This window comes from Globicephala melas, chromosome 4 (genome assembly GCF_963455315.2).
Source record: "Globicephala melas chromosome 4, mGloMel1.2, whole genome shotgun sequence".
In the NCBI taxonomy this organism is placed as follows: Eukaryota; Metazoa; Chordata; class Mammalia; order Artiodactyla; family Delphinidae; genus Globicephala; species Globicephala melas.
The window spans coordinates 34,684,981-34,706,247 of NC_083317.1; the positions used below are offsets into that span (position 1 = coordinate 34,684,981).

The following is a 21,267-nucleotide window of genomic DNA, read 5'->3' on the forward strand; positions in this document are numbered from 1 at the left end:
TTTCTAAAGCCTATTTAGTAGGTTCAATCATAAATATGGAGGAGAGGTAATCAAATGCAAGTACTAAATTTTAACTGAGGTTCTTATAGCAGTTTTGGTATCTGTATGTAAAACTTTAACTTGAACACTCTCAAGCAATACCTCTCAATAAATGGCAATAAAAAGAACTAATAAAATAGAATGCCAAAAAGTGCCTTGATTATAGGTTGATATCAAAGTGGTCTATTAATATAAAACAAGTGGTCAAGGCAGTCACTTAGAGAAGATGGGGAAATAGTCATGTTTATGTATGAGAAAAAATTATAACAATTTTAACAACAATTTAAGTGAAAAGACTCCTAGCCTCAAAATATATTTCATAATAATCACCAGGCCAAGCTATCTGAATCAGCAGACACACGATCTTTTTCAAAACTTTCCCTAAAGTTTTCAGTAACTCTAGAAACAGGCAGCTGGCATCATCTAATTTGGGGGACTACACAAAGAATAATTTTAAGTCCTTAGACCTGCTTTTTCCAATAAGGGAGCCACCAGACAAAGGTGGCTACTTGTGCTTAAGATTAGGTTAGTGCAACTGAGAAACTAAATTTAAAGTTTTATTTAATTTTAATTACTTTATTAAATGTAAATTTTAAAACTATTATTCATTTGAGTTGCTAGAACTTTTAACAATGGTTGGAAAAACTTGGGTATGTACTTTTAAACTGAAAATTTTATTAAATCTAAATATTGATCAAGTATTTCCAATGGAAAAATACCAGGTTTAGAAAGTGCAGTACAAAAGAATGAAAATATCTCACTAACAAATTTTATATTGATTACATGTTAAAATATGTTTTGATATATTGGGTTAAATAAAAATCTATCATTATTAAAATTCATTCAGCTGTTCTCCTTTATTTTTTTAATATAGCCACTAAATTTTTTGAATTATATAAATGGTGTCCATTATATTTCTATTGGACAGTGCTGCCTTAGACAATATAAATAAAATCAAAACTTTTTTTAAAGTCAGGTTCCTTAAGGTATAATTTACACGCAGTAAAATTCACTCTTTTACATGTATAGTTCTATAAATTCTGACAAATGTATACAGTCATGTAACCACCACAATCAAGACATAAAACATTTTCATCACCCCAGAAAGTCCCCTTATGTTTCTCTGTAATCAGCTCAAGCCTCCTACCCCTAAACCGTGACAACTCAGTTTTCTGTCCCTACAGTTTTGCTCTTTCCAGAACAGTACAGCATGTAGACTTCTTGAGTCCAGGAAAATCAAACTTTAAAGACCATGCTACCCTATGGTACTAAAGGATTATTATTGATATTTCCTTTCCTTGTATTACGAACATTTCACCAAGGCCTATTTTGCCAGTTATTCCATTTTCAAAACTGAAAATGAAAGCTTTCTTCCTTGTCACTATTACAGTAATTTATTTATACTTATAGAATAAAACTGAGCACACTGTATTTTAGTTATTTACATACAGGTTTCCCTCCACTAGACTGTATGATGGAAGCCTGACTTCTAGAACCACTGTGCTTTCCATAGAGTTAACTGCCTAGTGAAATTAATGGTGCAGATGACAAGGCTGAGAAGGTATTCCCCATATTGTGTTATAAAAAAGGAAAAGGAAAAAACAAAGAACTGACTGATGAAGCAGTTTACCCTCTAGATTAACTGTCTACTTTTATTGTGGTCTCAAAAAAAGATATTAGAGGATCCAAGTACTACGATGCCAAATAACCAGGAGCAAGTGCTAGTGGAGATTGAACCTACACCAATATTTTTACCTAGATTGCTATTACTTTTGTCAGAGCTTGCTAACAAAGTTGAATAGATTTGGAGTACTCTAACACTATTTTTCTCATAAACTCTGTTATTTCTGGTACATGATTTTAAGAACATAAAGTTTTTAAGAAACACATGTATCTTATTACAGCAGAAACACCTTTACCGCATGAAGGTAAAGACTGAAGAAATTCTATGGAAAAGTAGAACATTTGTAATCAATAATATTAATAAAAGTTAAATATATGAAATATAACATCTATGTTTTAAATAAATAAATAAAATATTACAACTCAGTTTAATCGTTCTAAAATACTTACTGAAGTCTCCAGTAAGAAAAACTCCCTCTGCTCCCGGGGCCCATTCTTTGCAGTATAAACCACCATCAGCACATTTGTGGACGCCAAATGATTCATAACCTCTGGAAAACTTATCAATACCACCTTCGTTCTCTCCAATGTTGTTCAAAGTCTTGCTAAACAGCTTATACCTTTGAAAAAGTGCAAAAGAAAGGAAATTGAAAAATTAAATCATCTTCCAGAAAAGCTACTGTAATTAAGAAGTTGCTTTACTCTCATTCAGAAAAAGAAAAAAGAAGACATCATTAAAGAGGAATGATGTGAATAATTTCATTTATTGGTAGAAGTTACCTGGTAGGATAAAATCATTTTTATCTCAAATAAACTGAACTAATCCAACTAACATTTTTTTTTGTAATTTCAAGCATTTTGGTATAAGAGAGAAAATATGATGGCTATGTTATTCCATGAATATTTTAATATCAGCACTATAGCAACTTCTATGTCAAGACAGTATAATGAAGGTGCATTCCTACATCTCTCCTCAAACTCCTAAAAAAAAAAAAAATGAAGGAAAAATAGCTAAAAACCAGTAAGAAAAATAAAATTACTCTATAGCAGGTTTGGCACACTTTTCCTGTTAAGGGGCAGATAGTAAATATTTTAGGCTTTGCCAGCCATATGGTCTCTATCACAACTACTCAACTATGTCTCTGAAGCATGAAATTGGCCACAGACAATATGCAAATGGATGGGTGTAGCTGTGTTTCTTTTTTTTTTTTACATCTTTATTGGAGTATAATTGCTTTACAATGGTGTGTTAGTTTCTGCTTTATAACAAAGTGAATCAGTTATACATATACATATGTTCCCATATCTCTTCCCTCTTGCGTCTCCCTCCCTCCCACCCTCCCAATCCCACCCCTCTAGGTGGTCCCAAAGCACCGAGCTGATCTCCCTGTGCTATGCGGCTGCTTCCCACTAGCTATCTATTTTACGTTTGGTAGTGTATATATGTCTATGCCACTCTCTCGCTTTGTCACAGCTTACCCTTCCCCCTCCCCATATCCTCAAGTCCATTCTCTAGTAGGTCTGTGTCTTTATTCCCGTCTTACCCCTAGCTTCTTCATGACATTTTTTTTTCTTAAATTCCATATATATGTGTTAGCATACGGTATTTGTCTTTCTCTTTTTGACTTACTTCACTCTGTATGACAGACTCTAGGTCCATCCACCTCATTACAAATAGCTCAATTTCATTTCTTTTTATGGCTGAGTAATATTCCATTGTATATATGTGCCACATCTTCTTTATCCATTCATCTGACGATGGACACTTAGGTTGTTTCCATCTCCTGGCTATTGTAAATAGAGCTGCAATGAATATTTTGGTACATGACTCTTTTTGAATTATGGTTTTCTCAGGGTATAATGCCCAGTAGTGGGATTGCTGGGTCATATGGTAGTTTTATTTGTAGTTTCTTAAGGAACCTCCATACTGTTCTCCATAGTGGCTGTACCAATTCACATTCCCACCAGCAGTGCAAGAGGGTTCCCTTTTCTCCACACCGTCTCCAGCATTTATTGTTTCTAGATTTTTTGATGATGGCCATTCTGACTGGTGTCAGATGATATCTCATTGTAGTTTTGATTTGCATTTCTCTAATGATTAATGATGTTGAGCATTCTTTCATGTGTTTCTTGGAAATCTGTATATCTTCTTTGGAGAAATGTCTATTTAAGTCTTCTGCCCATTTTTGGATTGGGTTGTTTGTTTTTTTGTTATTGAGCTGCATGAGTTGCTTATAAATTTTGGAGATTAATCCTTTGTCAGTTGCTTCATTTGCAAATATTTTCTCCCATTCTGAGGGTTGTCTTTTTGTCTTGTTTATGGCTTCCTTTGCTGTGCAAAAGCTTTGAAGTTTCATTAGGTCCCATTTGTTTATTTTTGTTTTTATTTCCATTTCTCTAAGAGGTGGGTCAAAAAGGATCTTGCTGTGGTTTATGTCATAGAGTGCTCTGCCTATGTTTTCCTCTAAGAGTTTGATAGTTTCTGGCCTTACATTTAGGTCTTTATTCCATTTTGAGCTTATTTTTGTGTATGGTGTTACGGAGACACTTTATTTACAAAAACAGATGGTGGGGCCAAATTTGGCCTCTGGGCTGTAGTTTGCCTAGCCATGCCCTATAAAGCATGGAAAGAACATACATCACATCAAACTACAGAAGCTAACAGCCACGAGAAAAAATCAAAGATTGCTTTCCAAGCAGGACCAAGAATAACACATGGCTGCTCCTGAACCTCTCCCAGATTCCCAGAGTCCATATTCAGGGCTGGTACACAAAAACATACTACTACTTGCACTTATTAGCCCCAGGTCTGGGGAGAAGCAAAGTAGGACAAAACTGGTAAAACTAGAGAAATGAAGCCTGTGGCAGGTGCTCTATGTCAGAAGTGAAAGTTCCAGAACTATGCAATGAATTGAGCAATGTCCATAAACTTCCCTGCGTACTCAATACCCTGAGGGGTAATCAATAAAAGTCCCAGAAAGATGGCATGAATCCAAGTAGGGAATATACAGGGAATATACAAAATGTAAGAAGCTAACTAATGAAGAACACCTCAACTGAGCTGAATGGAAAAAGGCTCTTTCCACAAATGTTTCATGCTGTACTTCAACTTAAATAAAAATGAATTGAATTAAAATAAGAGCTGAGAGATTATATGACAGAACAACAGAATGAGAAGTAAAATGAAACTGCAGACCCAAAGAAATAAACAGAGTATCAAAACGTAGCATTAGAAAATAATAATTAAATTAGAATTGGCAAGGAACAAAGTGTACATATAACCAAGGGCGGAAAGCGGGGCATGGGGGGTGGTGGTGGGATGAATTGGGAGATTGGGATTGACATATATACACTAATATGTATAAAATAGATAACTAATAAGAACCTGCTGTATAAATAAAATAATAAAATAAAATTCAAAAAAAATAATTTAAAAATCCCTATTTTTAAAGTTAAAAAAAAAATACTATACAATGGACATCCTCAATAATTGAGTATGAGAGTTACTGTTTCTCTACACTCTTGGCAATGTTAGTCTTATTAATCCATCTGATATTTTTTAACTCTCTGGTTGGTAAAAATATCTTATTGTGTTTTAGTGCTTGCATTTTCCTAAATTATTATTAAGGTTGAATGGCTTTTCTTAAATTTATTAGCTATTTGTGCTTCTTTTTCAGTGAGATGAGTGCAGGCTAGTATTTACTAATGGTATAACTCTGGACGAATTCCTAAATTTCTTTGTGCCTCATTTTCTTGCCTGCAAAATGGAGATGCTAAGTGTATTTGATCAAAAGGGTTATTACACAAATTAGCTGAGTTTGTACATGTAAAGTCCTTAGGCTATTGCCTGGCAAATAATATTCTCTCAATCAATATTACCTATATCTTTGTCCTTTTTTTTTCCATTTTAGGTTGCTTTATTTTTTGATTTGCAAAAGCTCTTTATATATTATAGAAAGTCATCTGTTTTCTGAAACACACTTATTGCAAATATTTTCTTCCAGTTGGTTTCCTTCCAGCTTTACTTATGGTATATTTCATCTTAAAGAATTTAAAAATTCTTTCTAATCTATCCATCTTTAAGGAGTTTTATATAGAATATATATAGCATTATATTTTGCTTAAAAGGTATTCCTAATCATAAGATTAAAATAATTCTCCCATATTTTCTTCCACTATACTTATATTTTTTGGTGTTTAGTGCTTAAATTGCCTTGGAATTTATTTTTGTATGTGGAATGATGTAGGAATTTGAGTTTTCTTCCAAAGTGCGAGAATAATTTTCCCAGTGCTCTTTATTTCATATATTCTGCCCTTTCTCCACTGATTAAGATGCCTGATTGACTTTATGTATTAAATTCACATATATAGAAGGCATTTTTATTTATTCCTCTTTCTTTGTTCTCTTCTGTATCTGGAGGAAGAATACCACACAATTTTAATTAACATAACTACATATAATAGTATATTTAATATTTGGTCATACAAGTTCACATTTTAATTTTTCTGTACATTTTCTTGGATATTTTAAAAACTTTTTTCCTTTATATGAACTTTACAATCAGTATGGCAAGTTTATTCAGATTATTTTACTATATAGATTAATTTGGAGAGAATTGCTACATACAAAATATTGAGTCCTTTAGCACATTTATTATTAGGTTAATCTTAGCATTTTGCTGTTATCATGATAAGATGCTCCTTGTCTACTACATTTTCTAAGTGGCTATTGTTGACAAATAAAGATGCTAGTGGTTTATTATAAAAAAGAATTATTAGGTAAGTGAACTGAAAATTGATATAATTAGAGAAAAAAGACAAAGAAATTGAAAATATTAAAGAAAAGAGATATGCAAAACTAACAAAAATGATCAAAATAAGGATAGCTGGTGACTCTGAAGAACAAAACTAAATAAAATGAATATAAAAGACATAAAACTGGACAGTTTTTCTATAGAATTAAATCTGCATTTTAAAAAGAACACATTATGTTTTAAGAAAAAATTGGAAAACAAACGCACAAACACGCACGCACAGCATCTCCCAGTTTAAGCTACTGAAATTCAAAGGAGAAAGAAATAATTCTATGGACAACCGGTACAAAAAAATAAGGGGAGGCGGGCATGTTTTTTGCAAAGGAGCATTACATTAAAGACCAAAACATAACAAATCCAAGCCCACACAATTCTGAGAGGGAAAAGTAGTAATCTAAGTATATTATATGAGGGCTTCCCTGGTGGCGCAGTGGTTGAGAGTCCACAAGCCGATGCAGGGGACGCGGGTTCGTGTCCCGGTCTGGGAAGATCCCACATGCCGCGAAGCGGCTGGGCCCGTGAGCCATGGCCGCTGAACCTGCGCGTCCGGAGCCTGTGCTCCGCAACGGGAGAGGCCACAACAGTGAGAGGCCCGCGTATCACACACAAAAAAAAGAAGTCAGTTTAAGGATATTATATGAGACACATGCCTACTCGAGCTTAAGAAATTCTTTAAATATTGCCAAATTAAAAAATAATTTTAAGTCTATGACATTAATGAACCATTGTTGAAGAAAAGAAAAAAAAAAACTTTCCATAAAAATTAGTCAATTAAAAGACTAAAAACACACACAGAGGAATTGACAGTCATTGCAGCAGTGTGGTTGAGCCCTAAGTCTTTAAATATAGAACCAAGTTTAATCAATTGTGCAATTATGTGAATGTGATATCAAGAAAAGAATCTCAATGGACAAGTGAAAACTTGACTTATTAAAAAAAACAAGAGGTAAGTGAAAGGGAGATGGAATAAAGCATGAGTGGTCAGACCCCTATTTTTTTTTATAACAGAGTCACTCAACACTGACTAAAATTTAAGATTGTCATCATTATACTCTTTAATCTCTTCATTAATCTTAGATGGCCACTTTAAAGAAAGTCGTAATGTGAATTTCAGCCAGTTCTTTCATTTTATTTCAGTCTATTTGTTTAAAATTAAAACACATCTATTTTCCTCATGTTTTATTATATCATTTCTATCAAGCTGTTTCTCTATCCTTCTACCTATATATAAGCATATAAAAAATATCAAGAATGATGTTCCCTTAATATCAGTGATGATTTTTTTGGTGGGGTTTCTATTTACTTTCTCCCCTGCATTGTTCTAATTATTTATAACAAAGAAACACCATTTAAACAAAATAAATGTTTTTTTCTGAAACTACAAAATTTTTAGATCATTAAAATATCTACATAATCCTATAAAATATTCCATAAGAATTTTAATACGTATGTAAAACTATGTTTATAAAATTTGGGGAATTCAAATAGTTTGAAATAGATCAGTGGGACAAAACTGAGTTCTTGAAATAGACTTGAACATATAAAGAAATTAAATACATCATAAAAGGACATTTCAAATAAGTAAGAAAAGAATGGCTTACCTATTTAAATATTGGAATCTAAGTTTAAAAATTGGACCTCTAAAACCAAAATAACTTTGAAAGATCAAAGTTATAAATATTTAATTAAAAAAAACCCTACAGTTCACAGAAAAAGAAGTACAAATGGCCAGTAAACATATTGAAAAGATGCTCAAATTCATAGATAATTGAAGAAGTGCAAACCTAAATTTCAAAATTCCATTTTCCACCTAAAAGACCAGTAAACATGTGATAGTCTGTGCAGACAGAATGCAGGTCCAGGAAAAAGACATTCCCAAATACTCTTTAATGAAATATAAATTAGATAACTATTTGGCATCAGCTATGAAAATTTCAAAATTACACTCTTCAACTAAGTAATTCCATTTCTAGAAATTTACCCCTAGGATATATCACACAAAGAAGCAAAGACGTGTGTACAATGATAATCATTATGGCATTATTTAAAATACCAAACCATGGAAAATACCTACCTGTTCAACAAGGGAGGCTGGTCGAATTAACTGTGGAACATGCAAACAACAAATTACACGAGATCCATTACGAAGAATGAGATAGAACAAAATGTGGTGATATGGAAAAATGTCCCAAGAGCGATGGCTTAGGGAAAGAAGCTGCAAAGCAGTTTTCTACAAACCATCTATTTGTATAAAGAATATTCATATAGGTACAGATGGCATGTAGATGGTATTTTCACAGGGTCCCTTCCTCTGTACCAGCGGTTGAATTCCAGTGGGCTGAGGTGAACAGGAGCCTTAAGCCCCCCTAGCCTCACCACACTCACCACATTTGCTTCAAAGACAAGAAGAGGTACAGCACAGAATCTGATCGGTGTAGTGCAATGCCTACGGGAGTGGTAGGTGTGAGTGGAATATTTCATATATGACCCCCTTTTGTATAGTATATATATACCCAACACACACAAATACACATGCCCACCTGTGAGCACACATGCCCATGGTTTCATAAAAATTCAGATTACATTTAATCTATTATTTGAAACAAATTAGCTTTTAATGAAATGATACAACCCCAGTCTCACTGGCAGTCTTTACTCTAGTCTTTACACAAACTGAACCACCAACAGAAGCCAGGAAGGTATCATAAATATGAGGAGCTGCTCCCACATGAGGAACACAAAAGGGCAAGCCTGATGATAAAAGAATGACCAATGAGGTTAGCCTTTGAGTATGGAAAACAACGCAGAGAAGAACTCTAAGTGAGATGGAGAGCACAAAGCCCAGCGAAAAGTGAGTGTCTATTTAAAAGCTAGAGCCTATTATTACCAAGCATTTGCCAAATCAAGTAAGAATGAAAAAATTCCAGATTTTTCTATGAACTCTCCCTAATTTAACACTGGCAACTGTTTCAAAAATACTTCAAATACTGATCTGGACCAAAAAAGAAAAAAAGGCAAAAAACCCCTCAATCTACAGATCTAATGAAAGACTAGTACTGCAAACTCTCTCATACTCTCCAACTTCTATGAGAAAATGATTGTTACCTCTTATAGATATTATTCAGCTATAACTCTTGGTGTATGGAAACTCTAATCCATATTAGACAACATAAGTAACAACATTCAATAAAATGATCAAACAGGAACAGTCAACAAAATAAATCTGGACTTAGGGTAAAAAAAATACATACACATACATTATCATAATATAAGAAAAATTACTGATTCTTTTTAAAAAGACATCAACTTTGGGAGGGCAAATAAATGTGGCAATAATTTTACTGTCAATGTGGTTATAATATCTTTAAAACACAATTTTAGATTTATTTAAAGTTTAAGTTTAAAAAATAATCATTCTTACGACGTTTCATAAGACATGTACAAATGTCCCATTTACTAAAATTGAACAGAAACAGGATTATAGTATGATATAATTCTAACTAAATATCTTGACTTCCTCAAGGTCAGCCCTGTAGCTCCTGATACAGAAATACACATTCCACTTTGAAATCACTGTGGCTCAAAAAAGAAAATGCCTGAGGATCTAGCAAGCTCATCGTCCCTTTGCCCTCTCCTACTACAGTCATCTCTCTCAATATTTTGCTATGAATTTATAGAATATTTAAAAACTGGGTCAAATTCTTGGTAACCAGAACATAAAACGAAGTTAGTATTGCAACTAGCATTTTGTACAGATATAAAAATATTATCACATTTAATTGATGTCTTTAATCCTCTTTTTACAAAGAAAGAAATAGAGGCACAGATAAATATGTAAGTTGTCCAAGGTCAAGAAGGTAAAAAGCAGTAGAGATGTAGTATTATTCATCACAAAAGGTATACTTTAAGGAAATCAAGAGACAAAGTCTCAAATTAAAAGTCACATCTTCCTTTTAAAGAAAGCCCTATAAGTTTTATTCATAAGGCTATTAATCTTATAATTAAGAGAAACAGCTAAGGCTCTAGAAACAAACAGTTCAGGTTCAAATCTTAACTCTATTACATACTATACGTGACCTTGAACAAGTCACTTAGCCTCTTGTTTAGATTTTAATACTTGTTTAGATTTTAATGTGCACATTAATTATTAGCAAACATTAAGGACTGTTTCTCCTTAAATTCCAAAAGTGTGTGAGAACACATTTTTTCCTGCTATAAAAAATTACAAATATAGGCATACTAACACATACCAGGTATTCCAGATTAACTTGAATGTATGGGTTATAAAAAGTGTTGAAGAAAATTAAGTAAATTGGATTGACTAGGAGAAAAAGTAGTTACTTTAGGGAAGCAGGAAAGTATTAGTCTGGGAAAAAAATGAAACAGGCTACAGTCTTTGCTCTCCTGTAAGACAGTTCATCCTAGATCCGTACTGAAACTCTGATTTCAGGCAAGGTTGTGAACACAGGAGATATGTCAGGGGAGATGGATCATACCTTATCTGGAAATATCTAGGATGTAGAATTCTTTCTCAAGTGCTTCTGAGTGGGCCTGAAACACAAGGAACCCATGGGGGAAATTCCTTCCTTGCTAGCTTAATTCTTAAGATTTTATATTGTCATCTGCTTCCTAGAGGAGACTTGGAATAGAGGCAAGCAAAAGCACAGAAATAAAAGCTCAACAGGAATTTTTAATAACTAAAAAAGGGGAAAATAAAGGAGAGGGGAATGGAATTTTTTTTGAAACAAAAACTGCTTTTTAAATCGGCCTTTAAAAAGACCTCAAGGTGACTGGCAGAAACTTTCTTCTTGAAGCACAAAATATGTGTAATATACAAACTTATCTATGTATTAAACCTGTCAAGTGAAGAGTAGGCATTTGAGACTTAAAAGTGAATAGTTTAGGGCTTCCCTGATGGTGCAGTGGTTGAGAGTCCACCTGCCGATGCAGGGGACACGGGTTCGTGCCCCGGTCCGGGAAGATCCCACATGCCGCAGAGCGGCTGGGCCCGTGAGCCATGGCCGCTGAGCCTGCGCGTCCGGAGCCTGTGCTCTGCAACAGGAGAGGCCACAACAGTGAGAGGCCCGAGTACCGCCAAAAAAAAAAAAAAAAAGTGAATAGTTTATGTTCCTCAATCACGGATAAGTATTCAACAACAACAACAAAAAAAACCCACAACATATTTATTACAGGATAAAAATACTTACTGTGTGCCAATAATTCAAGGTCCTTCCCTCAATAAGTTCATCAGTCTAATAGAAGACTGTTCAACTCAGGACAATAGGGCTGAGATAAGCAAATGTTAACAGAAGAATTAGCAAGACAACAGAAAGAACTGATGGGAGAAGATTAGAAAAGGCTTTAAAAAGTGGCTGGCATTTGTGCTATATCTTGAAGGATGAGTAGTATATTCTGACAGTTGGAGACAAGAAAAAGAAGAGCATTAAATGTGTAAAATTTAAGGTGGTTCTTGTGGGCTACATATTAGCTATATGTAGCTGGACAGGAGGATGGCTAGAAATGTAGTGGCAAATCAAGATGGAAAAGATGGTTTTCAGCTAGATAATAAATAAAAAATGAAAACCTTTAAGACTTTAAAGAGGAGATAACTGATACATAGAGAGTTTTTAAAGGGAGCAGTTTGAAGGATCAATTTTAGCAGGCAGAGTATAGATATTACTGAAGCTTTACTAAATAGACTGAACATTAAAATACAGGGGTTTGTGGACTTGTTATGCAGGATTGATCAATGAAAATAATTTAAAAATTGACATTATAGTAGACATGGTTTCTCATTTTTGAATGCCGTTCCTTATATTTAAATGTTTAAATGTACTAGTCGACAAATAAATGTATAAATTTATAAAATTTCATTTAAAATTTTAGTGACATTTCCAATCTGTGTTCAATTTAACATACACTCTAAACTTCATCTATCAGGAAACAGTAAAATTGGGGCCATTTAAGTAAAAGTGACAAGCAAGTAGTGGTAAAATCCATCCATTTATTCCACAAATATTACTAAGCATCTACTATATGTCCAGTGCTATGCTAGTCACTGAGAACAGAGAAGAAAGAGTCCATGCCTTCAAGACATTCTTTGTTATGTGTGGGAGATAGAAGAGCAAAAAAAGAGTGAGAGGGCTTCCCTGGTGGCGCAGTGGTTGAGAGTCGGCCTGCCGATGCAGGGGACACGGGTTCGTGCCCTGGTCGGGGAGGATCCCACATGCCGCGGAGCGGCTGGGCTCGTGAGCCATGGCCGCTGAGCCTGCGCGTCCGGAGCCTGTGCTCCGCAACGGGAGAGGCTATAACAGTGAGAGGCCCGCGTACCGCAAAAAAAAAAAAAGAGTGAGAAAGCACCGTGTAAGGCGGTGATAAAGGCTTATAACCAGAAAATAGAAGTAGCTAGAATGTAAATTCCCCAAAGACAGGGAAAATTATCTGTTTAGCACATTCATATATATACCCAAGCACCTTAAATACTGGCACATATTAAGTACTTAACAAATAAATATTTAGTGAGCACCTATTACTTGCCAGACAGTGGTGAGGCAATGGTGACAGGATGTTAGATTTAGGTTTAAAATTAAGATTATTACATCTGAATTTGAATTCCAATCCTACCTCTTACCAGCTGTAACTTAGACTCAATTTCCCTATCTAAGAATAACAGAATACATTTCATAAGATAATCAAATGAGATAATATACCTAAAATGCTTAGCATAACACCTTTCACATGAAATAAGCACACTATTAGGACAATAAATCTATTCAATATGATTGTTGGATTTGAGGACAACATAGAAAATCAATAGCCTCTTCAAATATAAGAAAGATACAATCTGCCTTAAATGTACGAAACTCACATATTCACTTAGTCCCACCACGGTCCTGGCTTTGTACCCTCATTTGACCGGCCCCATGAAGGCTGTGACTTGCAAGCAGCTCCTGAAAGAAGCCAGACACTACAACATTGATGTGTGGAGAAATAAAGGCTAAACTTTTAAAGGGATAAACTTTGACCAATAAGAGATAGAAAATGGGAAGCAGTCTGCAGATAAATCCCTCACTCTTGCTCCTGTATGTACTGTGTGACTAAACAGCCAGCTTTATAAGGAAATGCATTATCTCACATAAGACACTGATTCATTGACTTGAATGTTATAAAAAGTTCAAACGTATGGATCTACAAAAGTAAAAAGGAGGGCTTCCCTGGTGGCGCAGTGGTTGAGAGTCCGCCTGCCGATGCAGGGGACATGGGTTCGTGCTCCGGTTTAGGAAGATCCCACGTGCCGCGGAGCGGCTGGGCCCGTGAGCCATGGCCCCTGAGCCTGCGCCTCCGGAGCCTGTGCTCCGCAACCAGAGAAGCCACAACAGTGAGAGGCCTGCGTACCGCAAACAAACAAACAAACAAAGAAGTGAAAAGGAAACCAGGGGATGTGGTGAACCAATCAAGACACCAACTGCTGCCAAAATGAATGGAAGACAATTCACTCCCATCATCTCATTTCTATGCAAACTGATAGTAACATGCATGTCTGTGGTTTTGAACTCAAGCAGTTTTTCTTACTATTATAACCCTTACCAATGCCTATGTTCATAAGATTCGGGACTAGATGTTAATGAAATGAGTTCTTTCACATATAGAGTTAATCTAAGACTAATTTGTATGGGCCATGTTCTATGTTCCAGGCATGATGACATACTATAGAAAGGACAGATTTTAAAAATAAAAGGTTAGGTTCTATTGCTAGGCCCATTAGCAAAGTGACCTTAGATTTTCCCCTTAATGATCTCAGAGTTTCAGCCTCCTCATTTATAAAACAGAAAGAGAATACCATTGATGTCAGGACTATTGTGCTTATACATAACTAGCCCACCAAAAATAAATTATGTCATGTCTCATCTTTCCTTTTTTTAAACAAGAAATTAAGATATTTCTAAGTAGAAAAAAAAAAACCTTGAAAAAATTGGAATAGTTATGTTAATTATAATACAATAATAAAATCTAAATTCAATTACAAGCAAACATTAAGCCTGTTACTAATTTTAACCTTTTTTAAAAACCTTTTTCATTTTGTACCATCTCTAAAACACAATCAAATGCACTATGGACAATCTGATAACTACTATCCTCAGAGCATATTTAAGATCAAACATTTGAATTCTTAGTTTCTGATGTTTTAGAATAAAAGCTATTTAAATAACAATTTTGTTCTTACTTGGCCTAAAGTTAAATGTAATTTGGCTACTTTGTATTTCAAATTAATAATATATATATAGAAATTATGATTATGTAGAAATCATTAAATCTTTCCTTTTTGGGAGGAGGAGAATGAGGTCAATTTAAAACTGTTAAAAGTTAACTTTAAAAGTGAGAGTGGCTACTATTTAAAATTGTGTCCTGGAAGTAAATAATGGCTGTTATTTATTAAATGTTCTTTCCTAATTCTGGTACTGGGCCATAGAGGTGAAGGCATGGACGGAGGTCACTGCTGAGATCCTTCCAAATCTAAATCCTACAAAACCCAAACCATGAAATGTTCTCAATCAATTAATGGAAAATTAGAAATACTTCACTTGGTGGTATTACTTAGAAAGCCTTATACAACTCCTTATTTATTTTAACAATAAAGTACTTATTTCTAGAGTTCAACACTTAGGATAATGGAAATGACATTTAATGACACAACATAAAGAACCTACTATATAGCCATTAATGTAAACATATTTTGACTTCTTAACATATTAATTAATTAGAATAACTTAACAAAATGTAGCTAGAAATTAATTTTAATCACTGTGTTTTGTCTCTTGGCTGCAAACAAATTAATAATATATTGCCCTTGCAGTTTACCAGGGTATGATTAATGGTCAATATTAAAATTTCTGGGGTCTTCTGGCAATGTGAAAACCTGACTGCCTAACTAGAAAAAGAAAGCCATCTGAATGTAATAAATCAGAATTACTGAAGGTAAGCCCTGTGAGATGGCCCATTTGGTCAGGCCTGGAAGTGTCAAGTACTGTCCCAAGCACTTTAAGCAGCCAGCCTCTTTATCAGCCGCTCTCTTTCCAGTCACGCTCCTGTTCACGTCTTTGCTACATGCTCTGCTGATTACCTTGGAAAAGGGCAATGCTGTAACTGTTCAACTGACCTTTCAGTTTATTTTCTCTCGTGTAATATGAAACATGAGCTAACACAGTCTTAGTCTACTGATTTTTAGGAAGAAATCTAACTTAATGTTTTAACAGTTCTTAGTTCAAATAACACTCTGCTCTGTGGTCAGCTTTCTCTATGGGGAAAAATTACATGGCAAAGAGCAGAGGTTTGGGCTAGAGGTCCTCCATGATGTAGACCACAATCTGCACAAGAGCTATACTCCTGAGTATGCGTGGTTAACTAAACTGCTGAGAAGCAATTCCAATTTTTTAAATCACCAAGAGAATCTTGTTCTTAATATGATTCATTGTATCAATAGATTAAAAGCAATGATGGGGGGCTTCCCTGATGGCGCAGTGGTTAAGAGTCTACCTGCCGATGCAGGGGACATGGGTTCGTGCTCCGGTCTAGGAAGATCCCACGTGCCGCGGAGCGGCTGGGCCCGTGAGCCATGGCCGCTGAGCCTGCGCATCCGGAGCCTGTGCTCCGCAACAGGAGAGGCCACAACAGTGAGAGGCCCGAGAACCGCAAAAAAAAAAAAAAAAAAGCAATGATGGTTATGTGAATGTCACTGTTACTCAAACATTGTCAAAAATTCTATACTCCGCAAAGTAGAGAGGGAGGTGAAGGAGTCAAAATATACAACTTCTAGACCATCTTTAAGGTACTAGCTATGTGAACTTAAGGAGGATAACCACCCAAAGCTTTAGCTTCCTCTTCTGTAAAATGAAGAAGCTAAATTGAAAGGTACCATCCAGGTCTAAGAACCTATAATCCGTACTCTAGCCTTCTTTGATTCAAAGTTGGGTCCTAATTCTTCCAACCAAGAAAGGAAAAAATCACACCCCAAAACAAAGGTTATTTTGGATGTCTCACACACACACACCAAAGAGTGTATATTTTACTGTGCACAAGTAGCATACTTTTAAATACACCATTTTGCTTAAAATAAAATGCAGTGTATAAACCACTATGAAACATAAAATGCAAAGCAAATAAAAAAAGAAAATAGTCTGTCAGCCAACTGAAAAAATTATAATGAATTATAAATATCACAGATCATAAATGATAATGACTAATACCTCATGGAATACTTACTATGCTATAGGCACTGTTAAATATTAACTATTTAAGCCCTCACAATAACCCAGTGTGGAGGGTACTGTTATCATTCTCATGGTACAGATGAAGAAACAGGAGGTTAAAAAATTTTGCCCAAGGCCACACAGTTATTAAGTGGGTGAAGCTGGAATACATATCCAAGACTTTCCTTCCAGAGTATTTTTACTTAAGCATTACTCATAATAGCACCCAATACGTTTTGCAGTTTACAGTTTTTCAGTTGATTTGGACTTCTATACTAAATTTAATTTATTACTTAGTATTTGTTAAATAATTTTCATATGCTAAATTTTTGATGGAAAAAACCTTTTATTATAGGTTAGAGTGATACAAATGTTCAAAAATAAAGTCATCAGAAAACTCACTTGAAAAAAATTAAAACTTGTCATATTTACACTAACTAAACAAATCCACAAAGCATTTTTTTCTATTTTATTTTGTAAAATCTAACAAAAGGCAGAAATCACATTGGTACTGATTCTAATTACCCAGAGAATTTTACTTGGAGGGCAGGTGTACCTGTCACAATGAACCTGAAGTAACTGAGTTAAAGCAAAATATGCAAACATGTACTATTTATACCTCTTATATACAGTTTCAAACTGGATGGTTATTATATCAATTATAAGATAAAAACTAATGGACACTAATTTTTTTTCTCTGAAAATCACCAAAGATCAGAAACCTTATAATATGGTAATTAGCAAATCAAAAAACCCAATCACACATTTGAATTTATTAAATATAGCCAGATAGCTATGAACTTTATCCTTGTGAATGTTTTTATATTAGAGACAGGATAAATGAATCAATTTTCACTTTGACAATGGCATGGGACACAGTATACTAATATATATCAAAGAATCCAAGGAGATATATATATTTCCAACAAAAACTTCACATCCTTTGGACTAAATAGCCATGAAATATCAAAGGTTTATCAAACACTCTGACAAGATTTTTGCCTTTACTGAGGGAGATAAAGGTTTAAAAATTCTGTCAGCTACAAAACCAAAAGATTAAAGATCTTTCATAGTGACTCCTAACATGTTGGCAAGACCTCTTTTAAGTTATAAAAATCCAAGTTTCATATCTATATCCATGTATCTATCCATCTATCTATCTATCTGTGTGTATACACACACACACACACACACACACACACACACACACACCCCTTTTTTACATCCACTGACCTAACACAGACCAGACATAATAGGTCTGAAAGCAAAGAACAGCTTGGCAAGTGGAGTGGTCTGCTATATTGTCTGCATGTCTCAGTTTATCATTTTTCCGAATTACACATTTTATTCTTTTAAATATTTACCCAAATTGAGATTGAGATAAAGTATTTAAATTTTACTAAGCAACAATACTCTGTAGGTTTTGTAATGAAGTATGGATGTAAAACAACATTTTTAAATTTCACTTACCATATTATCTAGAGTCTCTGTGCCATAAACTACTATACAAGGACCATAATGCTATAAGCAGATTTGAAAGAAAACCCAAAGCTAAATTCCATTCAAGTATAGCTAAATCTGTTTGCTAATAAGGCCACCCTGATGCTTAATTTAATAGCCTATTCAACATCAGTAAAATGGATACTTTAAATTCATCTAGAACTCATATTGCTTATGGGCCACAATATTCTAGTTCAGTGCTCCCAAAATGCTCTGGTCAGATCACATAGTTGTACTGATAATTAAAGCCTATTCATAATCAAAATTGCTGGAATTGAGAACTCAAATAGATTCCTCATCACTCATAGACCACCCTTCCCTAAGGCTGGGTTCACAAAGAGTTTTGGCCAAACTGTCCCAATGATATATTCAAACAGTATTATAAATTTCTTTGCTGACATCTTCTCCCACCAGATTAAAGATGACATAAAGCCAAGGATCATCTTTTGTATAATTTTACATCCTCAACATCTATTACAGTGTCCATTAAGGAACAGGACTATTGGGCACCTTCAAGATGGTGGAAGAGTAAGACGTGGAGATCACTTTCCTCCCACAAATACATGACAAATACATCTACGTGTGGAACAACTCCTACAGAACACCTACTGAACACTGGCAGAAGACCTCAGACTTCCCAAAAGGCAAGAAACTCCCCACAAACCTGGGTAGGGCAAAAGAAAAAAGGAAAAACAGAGACAAAAGAATAGGGACGGAACCTGCACCTCAGGGAGGGAGCTGTGAAGGATGAAAAGTTTCCACACACTAGAAGCCCCTTCACGGGCGGAGACTGCGGGTGGCGTACGGGGGAACCTTCGGAGCCACAGAGGAGAGCGCAGCAACAGGAGTGTGAAGGGCAAAGCAGAGAGATTCCCACACAGAGGATCGGTGCCAACCAGCACTCACCAGCCTGAGAGGCTTGTCTGCTCACCCGCCGGGGCGGGTGGGGGCTGGGAGCTGAGAGGCTCGGGCTTCGGTCGGAGAGGTTTCGCAGGGAGAGGACTGGGGGTGGCGGCGTGAACACAGCCTGAAGGGGGCTAGTATGCCAGAGCTAACTGGGAGGGAGTCCAGGAAAAAGTCTGTAACGGCCTAAGAGGCAAGAGACCATCATTTTGGGGTGTGCGAGGAGAGGGGATTCAGAGAACCACCTAAACGATCTCCAGAGACGGGCGCGAGCTGTATCAGCGTGGACACTAGAGACTGGCATGAAATGCTAAGGCTGCTGCTGCAGCAACCAAGAATACTGTGTGCAAGCACAGGTCACTATCCACACACCCCCCCCCCCCCCCCCCAGGGATTCTGTGCAGCCGGCCTCTGCCAGGGTCCTGTGATCCAGGGACAACTTCCCCGGGAGAACACACAGCATGGCTCAGGCTGTTGCAATGTCACGCCGGCCTCTGCCACCGCAGGCTTGCCTCGCATTCCGTAGCCCTCCCTCCCCCCAGCCTGCGTGAGCCAAAGCCCCCTAATCAGCCGCTCCTTTAACCCCATCCCGTCTGGGTGGGGAACAGACGCCCTCTGGCGACATACACACAGAGGCGGGGCCAAATCCAAAGCTGAACCCCAGGAACAGCGCTAACAAAAAACAGAAAGGGAAATTTCTCCCAGCAGCCTCAGGAGCAGTGGATTAAATCTCTGCAATCAACTTGAAGTACCCTGCATCTCTGGAATAACTGAATAGACACGAATCATCCCGAAATTGAGGCAGTGGATTCGGGAAAAACTGTAGACTTGGGGTTGGCTTTCTGCACTTAATTTGTTTCTGATTTTATGTTTATCTAAGTTTAGTATTTAGAGCTTATTATCATTAGCAGATTTGTTTATTTGGTTGCACTCCTCCGTTTCAAATTTTTTATATACATATATGCATTTTTTTTCCTTTTTCTCTTATTGTGAGTATGTATGTGATGCTTCTTTGTGTGATTTTGTCTGAATAGCTTTGCTGTTACCATTTGTCCTAGGGTTCTGACTGTCCATTTTTTCTTTTTTTTTTTTTTTTTAGTATAGCTTTTAGCACTTGTTATCATTGGTGGATTTGTTTTTAGGTTTAGTTTCTTTCTTTCTCACTTTCTATTTTTATTACTTACTTATTTTTTTATTGTTAATAATTTTTTTCTATTTTAATAAATTTATTTTATTAATTCTCTTCTTTCTTTCTTTCTCTCTTTTCTTTCTTTCTTTCTTTCCTTTCTTCCTTTCTTTCTTTTCTTTCTCCCTTTTCTTCTGAGACGTGTGGGTGACAGGGACTTGGTGCTCTGGCTGGGTATCAGGCCTGAGCCTCTGAGGTGGGAGAGCTGAGTTCACGACATTGGCCCACCAGACACCTCCTGGTCCCACATAATATCAAACGGTGAAAGCTCTCCAAGAGATCTCTATCTCAACACTAAGACCCAGCTCCACTCAATGACCAGCAAGCTTCAGTGCTAGACACCATATGCCAAACAACTAGCAAGACAGGAACACAAACCCACCCAATAGCAGAAAGGATGCCTAAAATCATAAGTTCACAGACATCCCAAAACACAACACCAGACATGGTCCTGCCGACCAGAAACACAAGACCCAGCCTCACCCACCAGAAAACAGGCACCAGTCCCCTCCACCAGGAAGCCTACACAACTCACTGAACCAACCTTACCCACTGGGAGCAGACACAACAACAATGGGAACTACGAACCTACAGCCTGAGAAACGTAGATCCCAAACAGAGTAAGCTAAGCAAAATGAGAAGACAGAGAAATACACAGCAGATGAAGGAGCAAGGTAAAAACCCACCAGACCAAACAAATGAAGAGGAAATAGGCAGTCTACCTGAAAAAGAATTCAGAGTAACGATAGTAAAGACAATCCAAAACCTTGGAAACAGAATGGAGAAAATACAAGAAACGCTTAACAAGGACCTAGAAGAAATAAAGAGCAAACAAACAATGATGAACAACACAATAAATGAAATTAAAAATTCTCTAGAAGGAAACAATAGCAGAAAAATGGAGGCAGAAGAACGGATAAGTGACCTGGAAAATAAAAGAGTGGAAATAACTACC

The 21,267-nt window shown here is 36.0% G+C and overlaps 1 protein-coding gene across 2 annotated transcripts in view; it reads right to left on the reverse strand.

Annotated features, from left to right (window-relative positions):
* Window positions 1–21,267, reverse strand: part of GBE1 (1,4-alpha-glucan branching enzyme 1) — a 290,841-nt gene that overhangs the window by 225,049 nt on the left and 44,525 nt on the right. For both annotated transcript variants that reach the window (XR_009563687.2, XM_030860958.3), the window contains exon 2: window positions 2,113–2,282. Coding sequence is in view for 1 of the 2 variants with exons in the window: in XM_030860958.3 (XP_030716818.1) it covers window positions 2,113–2,282 (170 nt within the window). In the remaining variant the exon portion in view is untranslated. The remainder of the gene's footprint in view (window positions 1–2,112; window positions 2,283–21,267) is intronic.